Raw genomic sequence first — 16,523 nt, 5'->3', positions numbered from 1 at the left:
AGATAGCAATTTCCCTTGCATGAAATTGAAATGCAGTACCTATAAAGCCGGTATTCCATGTGGACGCTGTCGGCTTATTATATACATAAATATAAACGTTAAAAGGCTCGACAAGAAATTGGAGCCGTCTTCAGTGATATTCTTAAAGCTTTAGATAGGGTATGACACCAAGTTCTCCAGTTTAATCTCCCTCAAAATGGCATTCCCGGCCGATTTCTTAACTTTCTTTATCGTTTCGATGCCTATATCTAGGAAGCAATGAGTTGTCGTTTCTGCTGAACACTGCCATAACGTTCCAATTTTTGCAGGTGTTCCACAAAGCTCGGTTCTTGGGCTGCTCTTTTTTGTCTATATTAGCGATACCTTCAACGATATCAAATCCATACTAAGGCTGTTTGCTGACGATATTACTGTATTGTTAACGACACCAAATCAGCAGGCTGCAGAAAAAATAAAATGAGCCAAACGTTGGCTAGTTTATTTTCAACTTAAACTAACATAAACTAACTCTCTTCAAATCTCACGCAAATAAACTAACTCTCTTCAAATCTCACGCTAATAAACTAAATAACTTCAAATCTCACGCAAATAAACTAAATCTTCAAATCTCACGCAAATAAACTAAATAACTTCAAATTTCACGCAAATAAACTAAATAACTTCAAATCTCACGCAAATAAACTAAATAACTTCAAATCTCGCGCAAATAAACTAAATCACTTTAAATCTCACGCAAATAGACTAAATAACTTCAAATCTCACGCAAATAAACTAAATCACTTTAAATCTCACGAAAACAACAACTATTCCATTCAACTTTATTCATGGACAACATCTTTATCCTGAAGTCTTAATCCTGGATTAGTCATGTATTTATTACACAGAGAAACATATTGTCAGCCATGTCCTTTAAGTCACACTTCAACTCTTGCTATTTCGGTGAAAACATGCTCCACCAGAAGAGAACAAAACCATATTTAAATACGTACATGCTTACAGATGAAGTACAAAACGTCTCAAGAGTTGGATCCAGACCGACAACAAGACAGTATGATCCTAACGTACCTGTTTACTATATACGAGTGACACCAAAATACCTTCCACACGTTCACGCTCAAACTCACTCGCTCTTATACGCTCTCTCGGTGCCCCCCCCCCCCCCCTCATCTCTCTCTCTCTCTCTCTCCACCAATTGTCTCGTATCTTGTCCATATTGTATTTTCATTTTATCCATAACAGCGTTATCTTTGTTTTCACCATTCAATAAAAACTGAAGATTTGCATGCATTTATTCGCATGCGTATGCGGGAGGAGTGAACGACTTATGCGGATATGACCCTAAGTAAAAAAAGGGTTAGGATTTTTTAAAGAAAATTCGTAAAATTAAAATGTTTTTCAGCAGCTAGTTGGGCAGATAGACTCAATTAATTGCTTGGATCTTATTTGAACCGTGGATATAACGGCAATACTTTAAAGAGTACTTGCCTTCTGTTTTTTTTATGATGAATTCCTCATAAAAATATGGAGTTGAATATGGTGTCCTAAACTTTCAGTCCTTTGATTTTATTAACTTTGTTATCTTTAAAAACGTTTTGGCTCGCTAGTCCTAAATGTTTCAGCGTGTGACGTCTCTTTCTTTCCAAACTTTACTAAGGGTAGTCATTTGAAAGATGATTTAGCAAAATTATGTTGTGTTTTTATTTTTAATAATGTTTTCTTTGACTGTTCCCAGTTTTAATACAATGATGCTTTTCATTATGAAAATCTATGATCACAAAGATTAAAACCCTTTATTTGCTAAGGCAGACTGTGTAGGATTTTCACAGCTTCAAACAATAACTGCATCATATTTTTGAAAAAAAAATGCATTAGGCTCTCTGAATTGTATTCCTTCGTCTGCAGATAGAGCCGGGATCTCTAATCACAGAAGAATTTTACCTATAAGTTTATTATAATTTGATTTATTATCAAGTTTCCTTAAGTTAATGCATACTTTGAAAAGACCTACCATTTACGTTTGTAATTTTTTCGGGATTGTTGGGATAATAGTGAGGTTGGGCACACAAACTGGTTTAAACCCCCAGTAAATCTACATTTTACTGACCGTTCTTAGGCGGTACCTTACAATCCTTTATAAACACACCTATTTTTTACATAGTATATATGAACTGTGTTGTTTGTGGAGTTTTGTGGTGTTATTCCATGTTTCTGATTTGTGATTGTTTGTTTTTATGTTCTATGTCTTTGGCGTTGACCATGTGCCATTAAATGGGGTGTATGTGTAAACTTTCGGCTACTGAGCTTGTTTCTGTAGTTTTCCATATAAATATTGAAAAGAACTTCATGCAGAAAAAACGTTATCGTAAAGTAATGCATATAGATAAAGCCTATTTTGTATTACATATCAATCATTTATAATTGTTTTGTGGAGACGACGGCGTTTTTGTTTTTTTTTTAATTAAATCAGGTGACAACTATAATTTGAAATTTTCTTGACACAAGGTGTCCGGTTACTGTTTTAAAATGTGAGAGAAATGGTAAACCGGCATTAAAAAGGAATGTCTACATTTGTTGGTAACGCAGTGAACATCGTAGTACTTCTAGCGCTTGTTGTCTATAATAATTCCCCCTCAGCGGGGTCTGGTATTGATTGTTTTCCAGTAAAACACCTTCTGCAGTTGATGTATGTTACACCTGCTTATCTCACACATCGCAAAAAGTCAAGTATAACAACAAAGTATTCTAGCACTTACGTCGTCAAAAATGTTCTTTCTGTACATTATAACACTAATACAAAACTTATCATAAAACAGAAAGATAAACATGTAAAAAAAATCATTTATTTTGATAACTCTGTCCTAGCGGGAAAATGCCCGTATGACGGTATGAAAAGCATCAATGTACATTCATGCTTGCTTTGAGAAACATGATACGACCCCTTGTGTCTTCATAATCGGCGGAGATAGTATATTGGTATCTAATGTGGAAAGAAAACAATATTAAAACTATTTAAACACAATAAAAATGGAATGTACTTTTATCACTGGAAAAATAGCTATTTGGTTGAAGGAGATGTGTATTGATATAGAACTGTCTATGATAAAGAATACTTTAACAATGATGTGTTTTATATTTGCTCATCCTAGCCTCTGAAGGTTCGCTTATGCCACAAGGAAGACGTAACACGGTTTGGATCGTTAAGATCCGGCATTTATATTCAATGCCAGACGATTTATTAAAAAGCATGTACATGTATATAAGGTAAAGTGAAACAGGACAATGTAACATAAAGTTGGACGGCCATGGATTGAAAAGATCCGGCATTTATATTCAATGCCAGACGATTTATTAAAAGCATGTACATGTACTATAGGTAAAGTGAAACAAGACAATTTAATATTAAGTTGGACGGCCATGGCTTGAAAAAATCCGGCATTTGTATACAATGCCAGACTATTTATTTAAAGCATGTACATGTACTATAAGGTAAAGTGAAACAAGACAATTTAATATTAAGTTGGACGGCCATGGCTTGAAAAAATCCGGCATTTGCATACAATGCCAGACGATTTATTAAAAGCATGTACACGTATTATAAGGTAAAGTGAAACAAGACAATATAACATTTAAGTTGGACGGCCATGGCTTGAAAAGATCTGGCATTTATATTCAATGCTATTCATTAAAAAACATGTATTATAAGGTAAAGTGAACAAGACAATGCAACCTTAAGTTGGACGGCCAAATTTTATTGCCGCGATGGTTGTGAAGCAGACACATGACATGTGTTTATAATAATTAAACAAACCAAAAACCAAATAATGCACCAAACAATTCTGTTTTATTGAAGTTAACTGCAAATTAGCAGAACGCAAATCACGTTCTTGTAGTTTTAACATGATAAATGTGAGTCTTCTGTCACAGGGAGTACTTCATTGTCGATGAAGACATAATAATATTCGTTTTTTCTTATAATTATCAAATACTATAGATATAATTTCAATTCATTCTCTTACACGAATTATATAATCTCTATATCACTGGTACAAGCGTCAAATGTAACTTAAACGCAACTCCGATTGCAAGGAGGAGCAGTCCTCCAGTGGACGGTCGGGTGGCCAGGGAGTTGGGCAGGGAGTTGGGTGTGTAAATGATGCGACTGTTACATCCGGGGCCGTCCGAACACCAGCAGTCGATGGTCGCCTGCTCATCTGTCCCGCTTCTCTTACACCCGTCCATCTCAGCCTGGGTCGGTAGGCAGCTCCGCTCGATGTCTGAGTGAGTAACAGGGAAAACCTGACTTTTATTTGAGTCTCAGAGCTTTTTCTTGTTATATACAGCCGTATAATAAAGTATGTGTTATATTCTTACTAATGGTTGACGATTTCGGTCATGGCAATAACATCATCTTACTTACACTGTTTCTCGTCTTTGTGGTAGTATATCTTGGAGCACTGAGCACAGTCTGGGACAAGAGGCACGGTGGCGTTGTCAAATGGGTCCCCGCATCCTTTGTTGTAAAAACTGTCGCAAACGAAACATTGCAGAGTGGTGCTCTTACCTGAAACAACATTCTCTGTTAAAAGGTAGGTTATTTATTCAGGTTATTACTGATAAGATTATATTAGGCAAGACTACTCGAACAGATGTGCTTTTGTTCTTAGCCTGACTATTTGAAGAATAAGAATTGCTGTTATGACTCGATGGTGTTTTTCTTGCAAGTTGTAGCATGTATATATTTCAGTACATTCTCATGGATTTTATTTAAAATGATATCCTTAACCTAAAGAATATAAGGCAATCAAGCAACATATACAATACATGTTTGCCATTAAGAGATCGGATGATTTTGTTGTCAACAAATGCAGCTAACGATACAATTTCAGTTTTTTTAGCATTGTTAGGCCACGAAGGCAAACATTGTATTTATTTTGATTTATGATAGATACAATGATTAGGTTTTCGTAGAAGATGGTATCTATCCAGCCTCAGTAATAAATCATTGCCAGTTCACGCCTGTCTTATACAACAGCATGCATACGAGGAACATAATTCTCGAAGGAATTAGAATTTGCAAATTTAACGTAATAGTACTTCTGTCGCTGTAAAATAAAATCCCCCTTCTGTTTATGATTCATGCTATGAGGAGCGGTATAATATAAGAATAAGTACCGACTTGTCACAACTTAAAACCTACTATCATTATTTGGTGAAAACACACTGAATTTCGATTTGTTTCCGTTCAATGTTTGTGGCTAATTGTTTGTTAACTATAATGCTGTAAGGCCCGCGGTGGTATGGACTATTTTCTAGTTATATTTTTAAAATAAATACACTAACAGCTATTGTTTATGTGTTTGTTGTACCCATCGCAGTGTACTAGAAAGCCAGTTTTAAAATTATCAGGCTAAAATATCAACTGGAGGCAAAGTCCGACATTCAAGTAAATGTGGTATTAATTTATATCAGAGAGATGTGACCGACTGGTGGTAAACTGACCGAGCAGTCCATAAAATATAACAAATGGGATCGAACTCGAAGTATTTAGTCTGTTCAAGAGCTGGTTTCACTAATGTTTGCAAGTGAAGTAAGCGTTTGATGTTGTCTAATCATGGAATGATCGTAATTCAGCCCAACTTGCACATTAGGTGCATCACCTTTAGCCTGTAAATCCACTTTGCACATCAACAAAACCGACCGCCGTCATAACTGATTCGGTACATACCTGGCACAAACATCACAAAAATACTTATGACAATCTAAAAAAACAACATTTTAGCACAAGAAACATGATTCAAAATGTTTTGTTTTTTTCAATACTACCAAAACAGTAGAATGTGTTGATCAAACATTTTGTCAATATTTCAAAAAAAGCTAATTCCAGAGCAAAAACGTACTCGAGCTATGCTAAAAACAATAAGTTGTACTTTTTTACTGTTGAACAATTTTTCTTTGGAATCTTAACAAAATGTTTTTAGGCGGAGAGATAATGCTGTTTGAAAAAGGGTAACCACATACACAAATTTGACTCACTTTTAAGGTTAAAAGAGAAATAAAATTAATAAAAGTTGAGACTGAGATTTTGAGTTTTGACGTAGGTATGTTTGTGAAATTGGGACCTGGAAGTTAAAACTAAAGAGGCGGCCTCATTCCCGGATATCATCCATACATGTACAGTGTTAAGATTGGTTTCACTTCGACCGAACAATAAACCATAGCTTTACATTACGATAAACGAGACTATTTGAAGTGTAAAAATCGGATTATTCGAAGCGATTATGTGCAAAATGGCATTGCGTCCTTATTTTAATGGAGTGACTAGCAAGTTTGGAAATAGTATGTTGGTGTTCTCAATTTGATGTAGAATAATTTTATGTTTATAAATGTTTGCATATCACTCTCATTCACATATATAAGAACACTATATGTACATGCAATGCTGTATCTCTTACCTTCAACTGCCAACAATATCAGAACAAAAATCCAAACACAACAACATGCATGCATTTTCCTGCTTTCTCCAACACGAGACCAGAGACAACTATTTGTCTAATGTGTGTGGGTATGCTGGTGAAGATAAAAAACCTCATCGTTACCTGTTTAAAACATAATGCTGTTACCTCGCTGTTATCATTAGACAGCCTATGTTTTGTGCAAAAATATATGCTCGTTCTTAGATCAAAAAGATACATATTTTATTCCCCACCAACCATCCACCCAAAAAGCATATGTATATAAACAGCATACTTATAAATGCAATTGATATATATATATATATATTTATATAAATTTGAACATTTTATAATGACAATACTTTGTATCAAATGAATTGTTGTATTATGCGTCTGTCCATATTGCAATAAATCACTTGAATTGAATGTATTGGAATGGTTGAATGATGGTTCATATTATCTTTATTCAAACATATAATCTCAGTTACTAGGATGACATACGCAATGAGGTCAACACATTAAAAAAAAACAAGTTACCATGTAGTACATATACACAATGCAAAACACATTACACTCTTTCGCAAGTATTTTCTGTATGGCTGAGAGAAACTGAAAGGAAACAAACTATTGGTGTTACAGTAATCAGTACAACCACGACTGTATATAGAGAACATTGTCGAGAACTGTGGTTGAGCAGACTACAAGTACCATCGATAAACAATCAGAAAGAATAAAGATTGAATTTACAAGTTATGACCAGAATATGTCGAGTTTTATGCATCATCGATCTCGTTTTTCTTCTTAAAAATGTTGAATAATTAAATATGAATTTTTCTAGTTCTCTTAACACGTTGCTGTATCAGTCGACGTCATTGTTTAACTGCACACCGTGTTGCTATATGCATAGTAATTACCGAACATTTAATGCATACAAGTGTCGGGCATGGAGATGTAAGTGTTAAGGTTACGTGCCGCTGTTTTCACCTATGGTCGTAAAGTCATCTTAGGCGATATGACGTACCTAACACGTCAGTCATGCATTCTTTTAACATATGACATGGTGTTTGAAAATCGGACTCCATTTGCTATCGATAATCGAATCGAATCGGGCCAAGCATTTCGATTTACTATCGAACAATAATCGGAAGTTCATAATAAAGCAAAAGTGTTTACATTCACCGCATTTGTGTAAGAGAGTGACCTCCCATGTTAAAATGACTTCAACGAGAATTTACCGGGAGCAAATATTGACATTAACTCGACTTTTTACCTCAACAAAAAATACGTAGTTACCGGAAGTAACATTAGCGACATCGATTTTGGACAACCACTATCGATTGTCGCCGACAAAGCATTGTCCGCGACGATTTATCGATTGGATTCGATTATCGTTTCATCACTAATATGACACATTATAATTTTTAACCAATAAACAGTGAAAGGTTTTTAGAAAATGGGATCATGCTTTTAGCACCATGGCACACTTTCTCGTAGCGTTGTACGATGTCTGATCGTCAATAAATTCAGTATGTCCTTACCCATTTGAATGATTAACACTCTAACACGTTTTTACAGAGAGTTTGCAATTGAAAGGCGCTTTTACTGAAAACAAATATGTATCAAGTGTTTCCTTTGTCTTAAAATTGTCAGCTAGCGTATAATTCTGGTATTTCAACGTCAAACGGTATTATAGTTTTTATAAGACCTATGCTCTTATGTAGAGTACATTTTTACTCATCTTAGAGAGAAACATTTCAACGTCGAACGGTATTATTGTTTTTATAAGACCTATACTCTTATGTAGAGTACATTTTTACTCATCTTAGAGAGAAACATTTCAACGTCGAACGGTATTATAGTATATATAAGACCTATGCTCTTATGTAGAGTACATTTTTGGACGGTGCCCGCTCAGGGCAGCGTTCATAGTAGGGGCAATCGGCTGAAAAGTTACAAACCGATTTACCGCCTGTCTCGGTCGAAGATAGAGTGCGGGTTTTCAATGCTTAAAACACCAGTAATATTCAATAGCTTACACGAACATTAATAATTATGCAATAAACCTATAATTCTAAAGCACAAAGGATATGTTTAAAATACATTACTTAAGAATGCATGATTTATTTTATCTTAATTTTTTCCTGCGCGAGCTGACCGTTACATTTAATGACATTGGACTTTTTCCTTTTTTTGGCACCAACCAAATTACTTGCTATAATAAATCCGGACTCCAAGCTTTACTAGAATAAGAGCCAGTTTTATTAAACTTCGTACGAAGTCTGTTTTGCTTACGAACTTTGTACGATGTATCTCAGGCTGTTTAGCCGTTTTATTAAGAATTTTATATGAACAAGCACCTGTTTCTTCGTAGATCTACGAAAATTCTACGAAAGCTCTGAGGGTTGCGTACGAACTTCGTAGACTAAAAAATGGCCGCCACAACAACAGAAATATTCTACATTGGCGATCTTTCATTTATTATGGCGTATTTTAACAAACCCAACTGCCAATTTTAAGACAGAAGACGACTCTGTGGAATCTGCAACCCGGTGAGTAAATTAACAAATCGTTAAGACGCCGTTTGGACTAAATTTTCAGGGGACGCAACCTCGCGCCAACTGTCAAAATGTTTTGAAAAACAAAATGCTCTTATTTCGATGCATTTCAAGAGTTTTGTTGTGATAAGAACACTGAAATATAGACTGAAATACTATCCAACCATTCGACTCATGGTATTTGAATTTTACGGTGTTTTAGGTAAAACAAACAAGCTAAAAACAGACTGATTTTATGACAGTGTTTACACTGATTTGTCATTTCATCTGTCAAAGTTTTTATCATTTTTCAATAATTTGCTTTGACTTATATTAACAAGATTATCATGTCTCTTAATAGTGTTCAGAAATTCTAAATTAAAGTAAAGCTGGGAGGAAAAGTACGCCGGGTGTGGGGCTCGAACTCACGACCGCCGGAACACCAGCACGGCGCTCTAACCAACTGAGCTAACCTGACAGCTGGTTCTTACCCACACACACTACACTCCTCCCCCATTAACCTTTAAAGCCGACGGAGGCACTCCTGCCGTTTACCGCTGCCACCAGTAAAGTAAACCTAGGAGGAAAAGTGCGCCCGGTGTGGGGCTCGAACCCACGACCGCCGGAACACTAGCACGGCACTCTAACCAACTGAGCTAACCGGGCGGCTGGTTCTTACCCACACACACTACAAAATCAACATTGAAGCTTATAAATTTAAAAGTTGCCTGGGGTGGGGATGCGGGGGATGGGATGGGTCAAAAAGTAAGTTTTTAAAATATCCAGAGCAGACAGAAGGTAAGCATAATGCACCTATCAATATTTTGCCCCAGGGGGGGGGGGGCGGCGGGCAGACCCAGGGGAATTAGACAAGTTTTCCTTTTGGGTGTCTAATTCCCCACCCTGGAGCCAATACTTTTGTCTAAATCCCCATAGTGGGAGATGCTTTGTGTATCTAATGTCCCGGGGATAGATGGATGAAGGCAAACCTAGTGCCAATATTGCCAGATAAGCATTTTTTTCACCCGACATGAAAGAGCTAGAAGTCAGCCAGCCAGAAATGTCATCCAGATGACAGTTGTTTTATTCATTCCAACCAATGCTTTTTAAATATATGGAGAAAAAAGTTGCACCATTTTATCTATTCTAGACCTCAATATTATTGCTAATAATTTTGTCTGCCTGTGAAACATGGGAGTTTCACAAGCAGACACAAATTTAGTGCAGTGGCAATACAATTGAATGAGATATCCAATGTTGAAATTTTAGTTTTAGCAAGATATCGACTCGAGATGCTTTGTGAAAGCCGTGCCAGGCCAGTACATTTTTGAAAGAGGTCCACCAAAGGAACATTCCTGTGAAAACTTGGATGAAAGTGGGCAGTGATCAGAATAGCTCACCTTGAGCCTTTGGCTCTAGGTGATCTAAAAATAGACCAATCACTAGGATCAAAAATATATAGAACATTGTGAACTTCATTTTTTATTTTTATTGTTTTTACATAATATATTCATCAAATCTTTTTGGTACCCTCCTCCGTCCAAACCTCGAAACATCTACCATGATATCTGAAACAGAAGTTACTCAATTAAGCATGATTTTATAGTATGCAGGTTGTGGTACCTGGGATAGATAATAACCATGCTTTGGCAGGAGTACATGGTGATTTGAGTATACAATTGCACAAAAGTAATTTATAAGTATATTTTGATTCCAGCTGTGTATTATAAAGGGTTTTATGTAAACTTAAAATATTTATACATACATAAAGTATAGTGCTGAATAGACAATACAACTCTTAAAATCTACATATCATGTACTCCTTTTGAGTAAAGTTTAAACAAAAGTCATTGCGCGGTTTAGGAGGAGTTGCACTGAAAAGATGTTATGGACATATTCCTACATACCCCCCCCCCCCCCCAAAAAAAAATATATAAAAAATTCTGACTTTTTGGGAGTATAAATATTCTAATATTATATGTAAAATATATAACTATTAAGCTGAGTAGCATGGGTACTCACTGTCTGGTGCACTCTGAGCCTGGCTATGGTTTGGGCTCCTAGCGGAACTTCTATGGGTAGTCGCAGTCGATGTGGCAGCACCACCAGGAGTTGTCTCTGTCCTCAACTCTTTCTAGAAAAACAAAGCTTTATTTAACAAGAGAGCCAATAGTCCCTATATCGCTAGCCTGAGATCACAATACAAAGACTTAGACATTCCCATGACAGAGGAGGAGCAACAGTATCAGTAGTTCCTTGTAGTACCGGTAGTTGTATGGAAACAAACATTCTGACAAAATACCAGTATGTTTGGGTGAAAAATGTGGCCTTTGAAGTGTATACAAGGTTTTACTAAAATTTGACCGAATACATAGTTTTTAACCCCACGCAACCCAAATTCAAACTTAGCCTACATTTCATGTAGACTCACATTTTGCCCGTATTTCATACATGAGGATTGGATGTTAAATGTGGCATGTAGAGAGTATAAAACGTTTTTTTTTAAGATTTGACCTAGGGACCTTAATTATTCAACGTAGATGAAAAGATTTAATCTGAGACTTGGTAGAGGGTCACCCAAGGAAAATATTTTGAAATTCGACCATTGGTTCAGGAGTCATCTGAAGCAATTGCTATAAATAAAACCGTGACGACCACAACTACGGAGACCGTGCGATCACAAAAGCTTACCTAATAAGAAAACTAACTTTATTTAGTAAATTATAACATGACTTTACCAAACTTTTCAACATATATTTTGACAACAAATAAAACAAAATAGGTTGTTTTTAATTCTAATGGTAGATATATGGGGTGTTGTGTTTGGAGGTGAAAAAATGCCATTAGAGTTCAGTTCCATTTTGTACAGACATTCTCTTTACAATTTAAAAGTTTTCGATTTAAGCAAATCAGACATGTTAATGTAAAGCCACTTCTTTATTGTTGAGACATTTGTTCTTGATGTACCTGTCATGATGTGAATGCTTTACCTTTTTCAGAGACCGTGTCTCTGCAGCCTTTGCCTGGCCCCTTTCTCTGTTTGCAGCGACATTGTTGAGGTGCTCCAACCAAATGTTAACCTGTTTCCATACAAAATCAACATTTAATAAATTCACATTAAATTTTATCAATTTGGAACAAACACCTAAATATAGCGCACATAGATTAAATTAAATTTTAATTAAACAAAAATATACCATTAAAGATGAAAAAACGCGTCCGGCATAGCCTTAACCATATTGACCCAATTACAAACAAATCAATGTATTTGAAACTTTAAACGATACTGCTCTATTATAGACCATTTATTAGATTTTTTATGGCTCAATCTGTCGATTCTGTAAACCAACTATGCATGCTAGGGAATGGAAGAAACAGATTATAGCTCCATATAGTAATCTTACCAACTCGACCACAGCTACCCTTGTGGGCAGAATGATAACCGAAATTCACAATTGCAGCATCACGAGGGGTTGCATTAGTTCACGGTAGGAAATATTTATGGAAATATACTGTTGTAAAGACGTCGAGTCCCAGTAGCTCAGTCGGTAACAATGCGGGTTGCCAATTTAGGGGCTTTGAGTTTGAATCCCTGCTAGGCCAACTTTCTTTCCGACCTTTGAAAAAAGTCATTGCAACAAACGTCATTCGTCTTGGGGAGATTGTTGTGTGAATTACTGGTGTGAGAAAACCAGGAAACACATGAGTAGGTGAACTGGCCACCGTGATATGACTGAGAAATTGTTAAAAACGGCGTTATATCCCAATCAATCAATCAACTGTTGTAATGTCAAAAATGTTTAATACTTCATTCGAAGCTAGTTTAATAGCAAAAATAGCAAAAGTATGGGTTGTTTTGCATAATAACTGATACTTCTGAAGTGACAGGTGATCCCCATTATTCTTTTCTAAGATTTAAACAGGGTTTTACCTGCGTTAAGCATCTATATCCTAGAAACATGGTGCTTTACAATTCTGTGAAGTTTGATTCAAATCCATTCAATAATATAGAAGTAATGGCTAAGACACGAAACGGGACGGACGAACGAACGAACGAACGAATGGACGGACAGACAGTGCAATCACTATATGCCTCCCACTTTGTGGGGGGCATAACTATTGAGGCCGGCTAAAGTGGTTGATACAAACCTCTCCCACTGGTAAAGTACACTCTTTACTAAGTAGGGCTGCATCTGTACTGCCATCTGTATGTGCCCTCTGTAAAACGTCAGAGGGTGGCAACTCGACTCCCTATAAACAAATTGATAGAACAATTGAAACAAGAATTTGTCAATGCAAGCCATTGCGCATCACCACGCTGAATGTTTGTAGGTAAGTTAAAACGTTGAAACATGAAATGGTTTAAAAGATGACCTTTGTAAAGGGTTAAACAAAAAGAAATACAAAAATAAAAAAGAACTATGATCCCACCCAGTCTGCCCCAGGCACCAGGGCTGTGGTCCAGGGGACAAATGAACAATTCAAAGTGAAGGTTTTGTCATAAGGATTGCAAGTTGTAAATATCAATACACTGGGTCAAGTAATAAACAGATTATGATATCATATTATATAACAAATTATTTCTATAAATTATGTAAAAGGGTGATCCTTCAAGATCAAGAAAAACAACTCATATAGAGAAAATTGCAGACTCGGTTTTATTGAGTCTGTTCATGAGTAGTAATTAACGATGCAACACTACTCACGCCCCCTAGCACCGGCTGAAGCGGTATTCAATCTTCAAAACTAAACGCATTGAAATTCATGATCTCGAAGGACCATGGCATTTAATCTCTAGAGTGAGAACTTGACCTTTGAGGTAGAGACCTGAGCCTTGGATACAATGCAATATCTTCATGTGACACATATTTGTGCAAAGTTATTTTCAATATCCCACTTGACATGACAAAGATCCAGCCCAAAATGACATATCAATATTTGACCTTTAATATCCGAGTATGACCTTGACCTATGAGGTAGGGCCCTGGGTCTTGGATGAGATGTATTATCTGCTGACAAGTTACCAATATTTGTGCCAGGTTATTTCAATATCCAACTTATCATGAAAATGATACATCAGAAAACTACATATTTTATATATATTTTTTTTTATATCTTTGACCTCAAGGTCACAGCAAAAATGTGGCAATGTTTTAAGTATCTAGTGTGAATGATGTAGAAGATAGGTACTGGAACACACATACGGACCGATGCACGGCAACGGGTAGCATAGTGGAAGGGCCATGTCAAGAGAAAATCGCCCTAGTGGTGACTGAAACCATTGTACACACGTGCAGATAAAAACAATTATATTATACTAGCAGTAACAAAATTCAAATGGTCACTAGGTAGATTCTCATCTGACATGACTGCAATTAAAATCATGATCAAGACATACACCATACCTTAAGCCTTTTTTCAATGACTTCGCTTGGTGGGAGGAAGTGACCACCACAGCACTCATGGTCTGGACAGCTTCCCGGTCTTCTGTCTCCGTCAGGCATGGGGAAAGGCAGGAAGGTGAGAGGTGGCCCACCAGGAAACCACAGCATAGACTGAAAAGCAGGCACTGTTTTGAGAAATTTAAACTTAACCCCTAGCCCACCGCTATATTTGTCTCCTGCTTCATTGTCAAATGTTGATGGATTTACTTAAAAATTGGTGAAACTATTGTCCGAGTGTCAAATAGCTTGGATCATGATCAGACGCAGAGTAATTCGGCGTCTGATCTTGATCCAAGCTGATTGAAAAATAACCTCCATCATGAATGGCGGGCTAAGGGCTAATGGTTAATACACTTTGAAATCTTGATGGTTTGTAAAATAAAGAATCTATAATAATATCTACAATATACTTTGGCTTGTATGTTATCTGATATCCAATCCAATTATAATTCACGCCTATTAACCAGCGTTACGGAGGCTACAAAAAATGTTTTGGTATAAATAGTGACATTGACCTTGGACCGAGTCACCCTAAAATTAATATGATCATGACCTTCTTTCTATATGTATATGCAACATAAGTTTCAAATTTGAATAAAATATTTCACACCGAGCAAAGTTATTTAGGAGAATTCATTTTTCTTCTCAAACAAACACCTTGACCTCCCAATGCACCACCTCTTGCATTCCTATAAAATATATATGATTTGCCAAGATAAACTTAAGTCCATGAGGGCCTGTGCTCTACTGGCTTGGTTTGTTTGATCATTGTCAAATCATATCATGTATGTATCAGCAACAAAGGGAAGATGAATAAGCAAACGTTTGGTGCAGATTGAAGTATCAAAAGGAATCTTGCTGTCATCGATATCTTACTACTGTATAAGTTTGGTGACGATCAGAAAAGAAAATGAGATTTAATCACATAAAAAATATGAATTATAGCAATTTTTGACAATTTCAAGGGAGATAATCCAGTCGTGCATAGGTTGATCTGACTGATTTTCAAAAGGAACCAAGCTCTCATAAATATATAACTACTGTATAAGTTTGGTGAAGATCTGAAAAGAAAGAACTTTATGGCGTAAACAAGCCGATTATAGCAATTTGGACTAATTCAAGACGAGACTGCAGCAGAGGGCATTTGAAAACATAGTGACAAAAGAAGAAATTGATCAAAACGGACTTTATGTCAAAATCGTAAAGGACAGCGCGCGCAAAAACACATGGCAATAGAATGGAACTTTAATACGATATGCCAAAATAAATTATAGTAATGATGAACATTTCCTGTTTATATTTAATACTGTACCTTTAAATATGGTTGTGAGATCTTTTGAGATGCTATCCACCCATTCACACATGTCTTTAACTGAGAAGGATGAAACGTGTGAAAGTTTGTCCGCCATTTTTTTAGTGCGACAGTACAGTTGTCTAAACTCCGGGTACCGGGATACGAAATACGGTTGTCTATACAACTCCGGGTACCGAGATGTAAAATCCGTCTTATGTCTAAAACCCGGGACCCGGAATTATTCGGCGTGTCAAATTCCCGCCTGTCGGGAATTGTCTTCTGTCTAAAGTCCCGTGTATGCCCGCCGCCCCCCCCCCCCCCCCCCTGGGGCAAAATATTGATAGGTGCATAAGCTCTATTGGTCACAGTTGGGAGACTTGTTTGTCCCAAACTACATTTTTTTCAATTTTCTTGCGGTTCTGAAAACATTGCAGCTAGCAATGGGACTTGTACTGGGGACTCCCTGTTTGCAAGTTTGTGCTCTATCAACTTGGCTCACAGGCCCTTAGAACTTAAAATAACTTAAAGCTTGCAGTTGAATTGTTCAACCAGCTCGATAAACTGTTCCTGATAACTTAGTTTGCAAACAATCTGACCGTTGTGGGTTAGTCCTGGGACACACTCATGAACGGTATAATATTAGTACGGTAAACCTGGGAGCAAAAGTGGGACAGGTTCAGATCTTGAACCCCACGACTGATGACTACTTGAGCTCAAGCAATGGCTTTATTAAAACAGAAACCACCTTGCATTTAAAGAAAAATGTCAACCATATTTTAAGCTTCAGAAAGAAAACAGC

General features: G+C 36.6%; 2 protein-coding genes and 1 non-coding gene across 3 annotated transcripts; all 3 read right to left on the bottom strand.

The window, feature by feature from the left end:
- Window positions 1–3,728: 3,728 nt before the first annotated feature.
- On the bottom strand, window positions 3,729–6,585 carry LOC128243864 (uncharacterized). Its single transcript, XM_052961843.1, has 3 exons — window positions 6,453–6,585; window positions 4,418–4,561; window positions 3,729–4,274 (listed from the first exon to the last, which is right to left on the bottom strand). The coding sequence occupies exons 1-3, from the start codon at window positions 6,505–6,507 to the stop codon at window positions 4,033–4,035; spliced, it is 441 nt and encodes a 146-aa protein (XP_052817803.1). The 5' UTR covers window positions 6,508–6,585; the 3' UTR covers window positions 3,729–4,032.
- A 2,805-nt stretch (window positions 6,586–9,390) lies between these two features.
- Window positions 9,391–9,464, bottom strand: Trnat-ggu (transfer RNA threonine (anticodon GGU)). Its single transcript has one exon. It is a non-coding gene; the product is annotated as a tRNA-Thr (tRNA).
- Window positions 9,465–10,466: 1,002 nt separating this feature from the next.
- LOC128245115 (uncharacterized) lies at window positions 10,467–15,825 on the bottom strand. Its single transcript, XM_052963353.1, has 6 exons — window positions 15,743–15,825; window positions 14,392–14,541; window positions 13,136–13,237; window positions 11,977–12,066; window positions 11,009–11,120; window positions 10,467–10,554 (listed from the first exon to the last, which is right to left on the bottom strand). Exons 2-6 carry the CDS (start codon window positions 14,536–14,538, stop codon window positions 10,484–10,486), a joined length of 522 nt encoding a protein of 173 aa, XP_052819313.1. The 5' UTR covers window positions 14,539–14,541; window positions 15,743–15,825; the 3' UTR covers window positions 10,467–10,483.
- Between the last annotated feature and the right edge of the window lie 698 nt (window positions 15,826–16,523).

The sequence above is a fragment of the Mya arenaria genome, chromosome 8 (genome assembly GCF_026914265.1).
Source record: "Mya arenaria isolate MELC-2E11 chromosome 8, ASM2691426v1".
NCBI classification, from domain to species: domain Eukaryota; kingdom Metazoa; phylum Mollusca; class Bivalvia; order Myida; family Myidae; genus Mya; species Mya arenaria.
The sequence above is the reverse complement of the archived record's forward strand: the minus strand, read 5'-3'. Positions and strand labels throughout refer to the sequence as shown.

What these genes read in the sequence shown, in the direction of transcription:
- LOC128243864 (XM_052961843.1), bottom strand. Translation starts at nt 6,507, where the DNA reads ATGCATGCATGTTGTTGTGTTTGGATTTTTGTTCTGATATTGTTGGCA. An exon ending in GATATTGTTGGCAGTTGAAG is followed by an intron (nt 4,562 to 6,452) that starts GTAAGAGATACA and finishes ATGTTGTTTCAG; the next exon opens with GTAAGAGCACCACTCTGCAA. An exon ending in CCACAAAGACGAGAAACAGT is followed by an intron (nt 4,275 to 4,417) that starts GTAAGTAAGATG and finishes TTACTCACTCAG; the next exon opens with ACATCGAGCGGAGCTGCCTA.
- LOC128245115 (XM_052963353.1), bottom strand. Translation starts at nt 14,538, where the DNA reads ATGCTGTGGTTTCCTGGTGGGCCACCTCTCACCTTCCTGCCTTTCCCC. An exon ending in GTACTTTACCAGTGGGAGAG is followed by an intron (nt 12,067 to 13,135) that starts GTTTGTATCAAC and finishes GTATGGAAACAG; the next exon opens with GTTAACATTTGGTTGGAGCA. An exon ending in GGCTCAGAGTGCACCAGACA is followed by an intron (nt 10,555 to 11,008) that starts GTGAGTACCCAT and finishes CTTCTGTTTCAG; the next exon opens with ATATCATGGTAGATGTTTCG.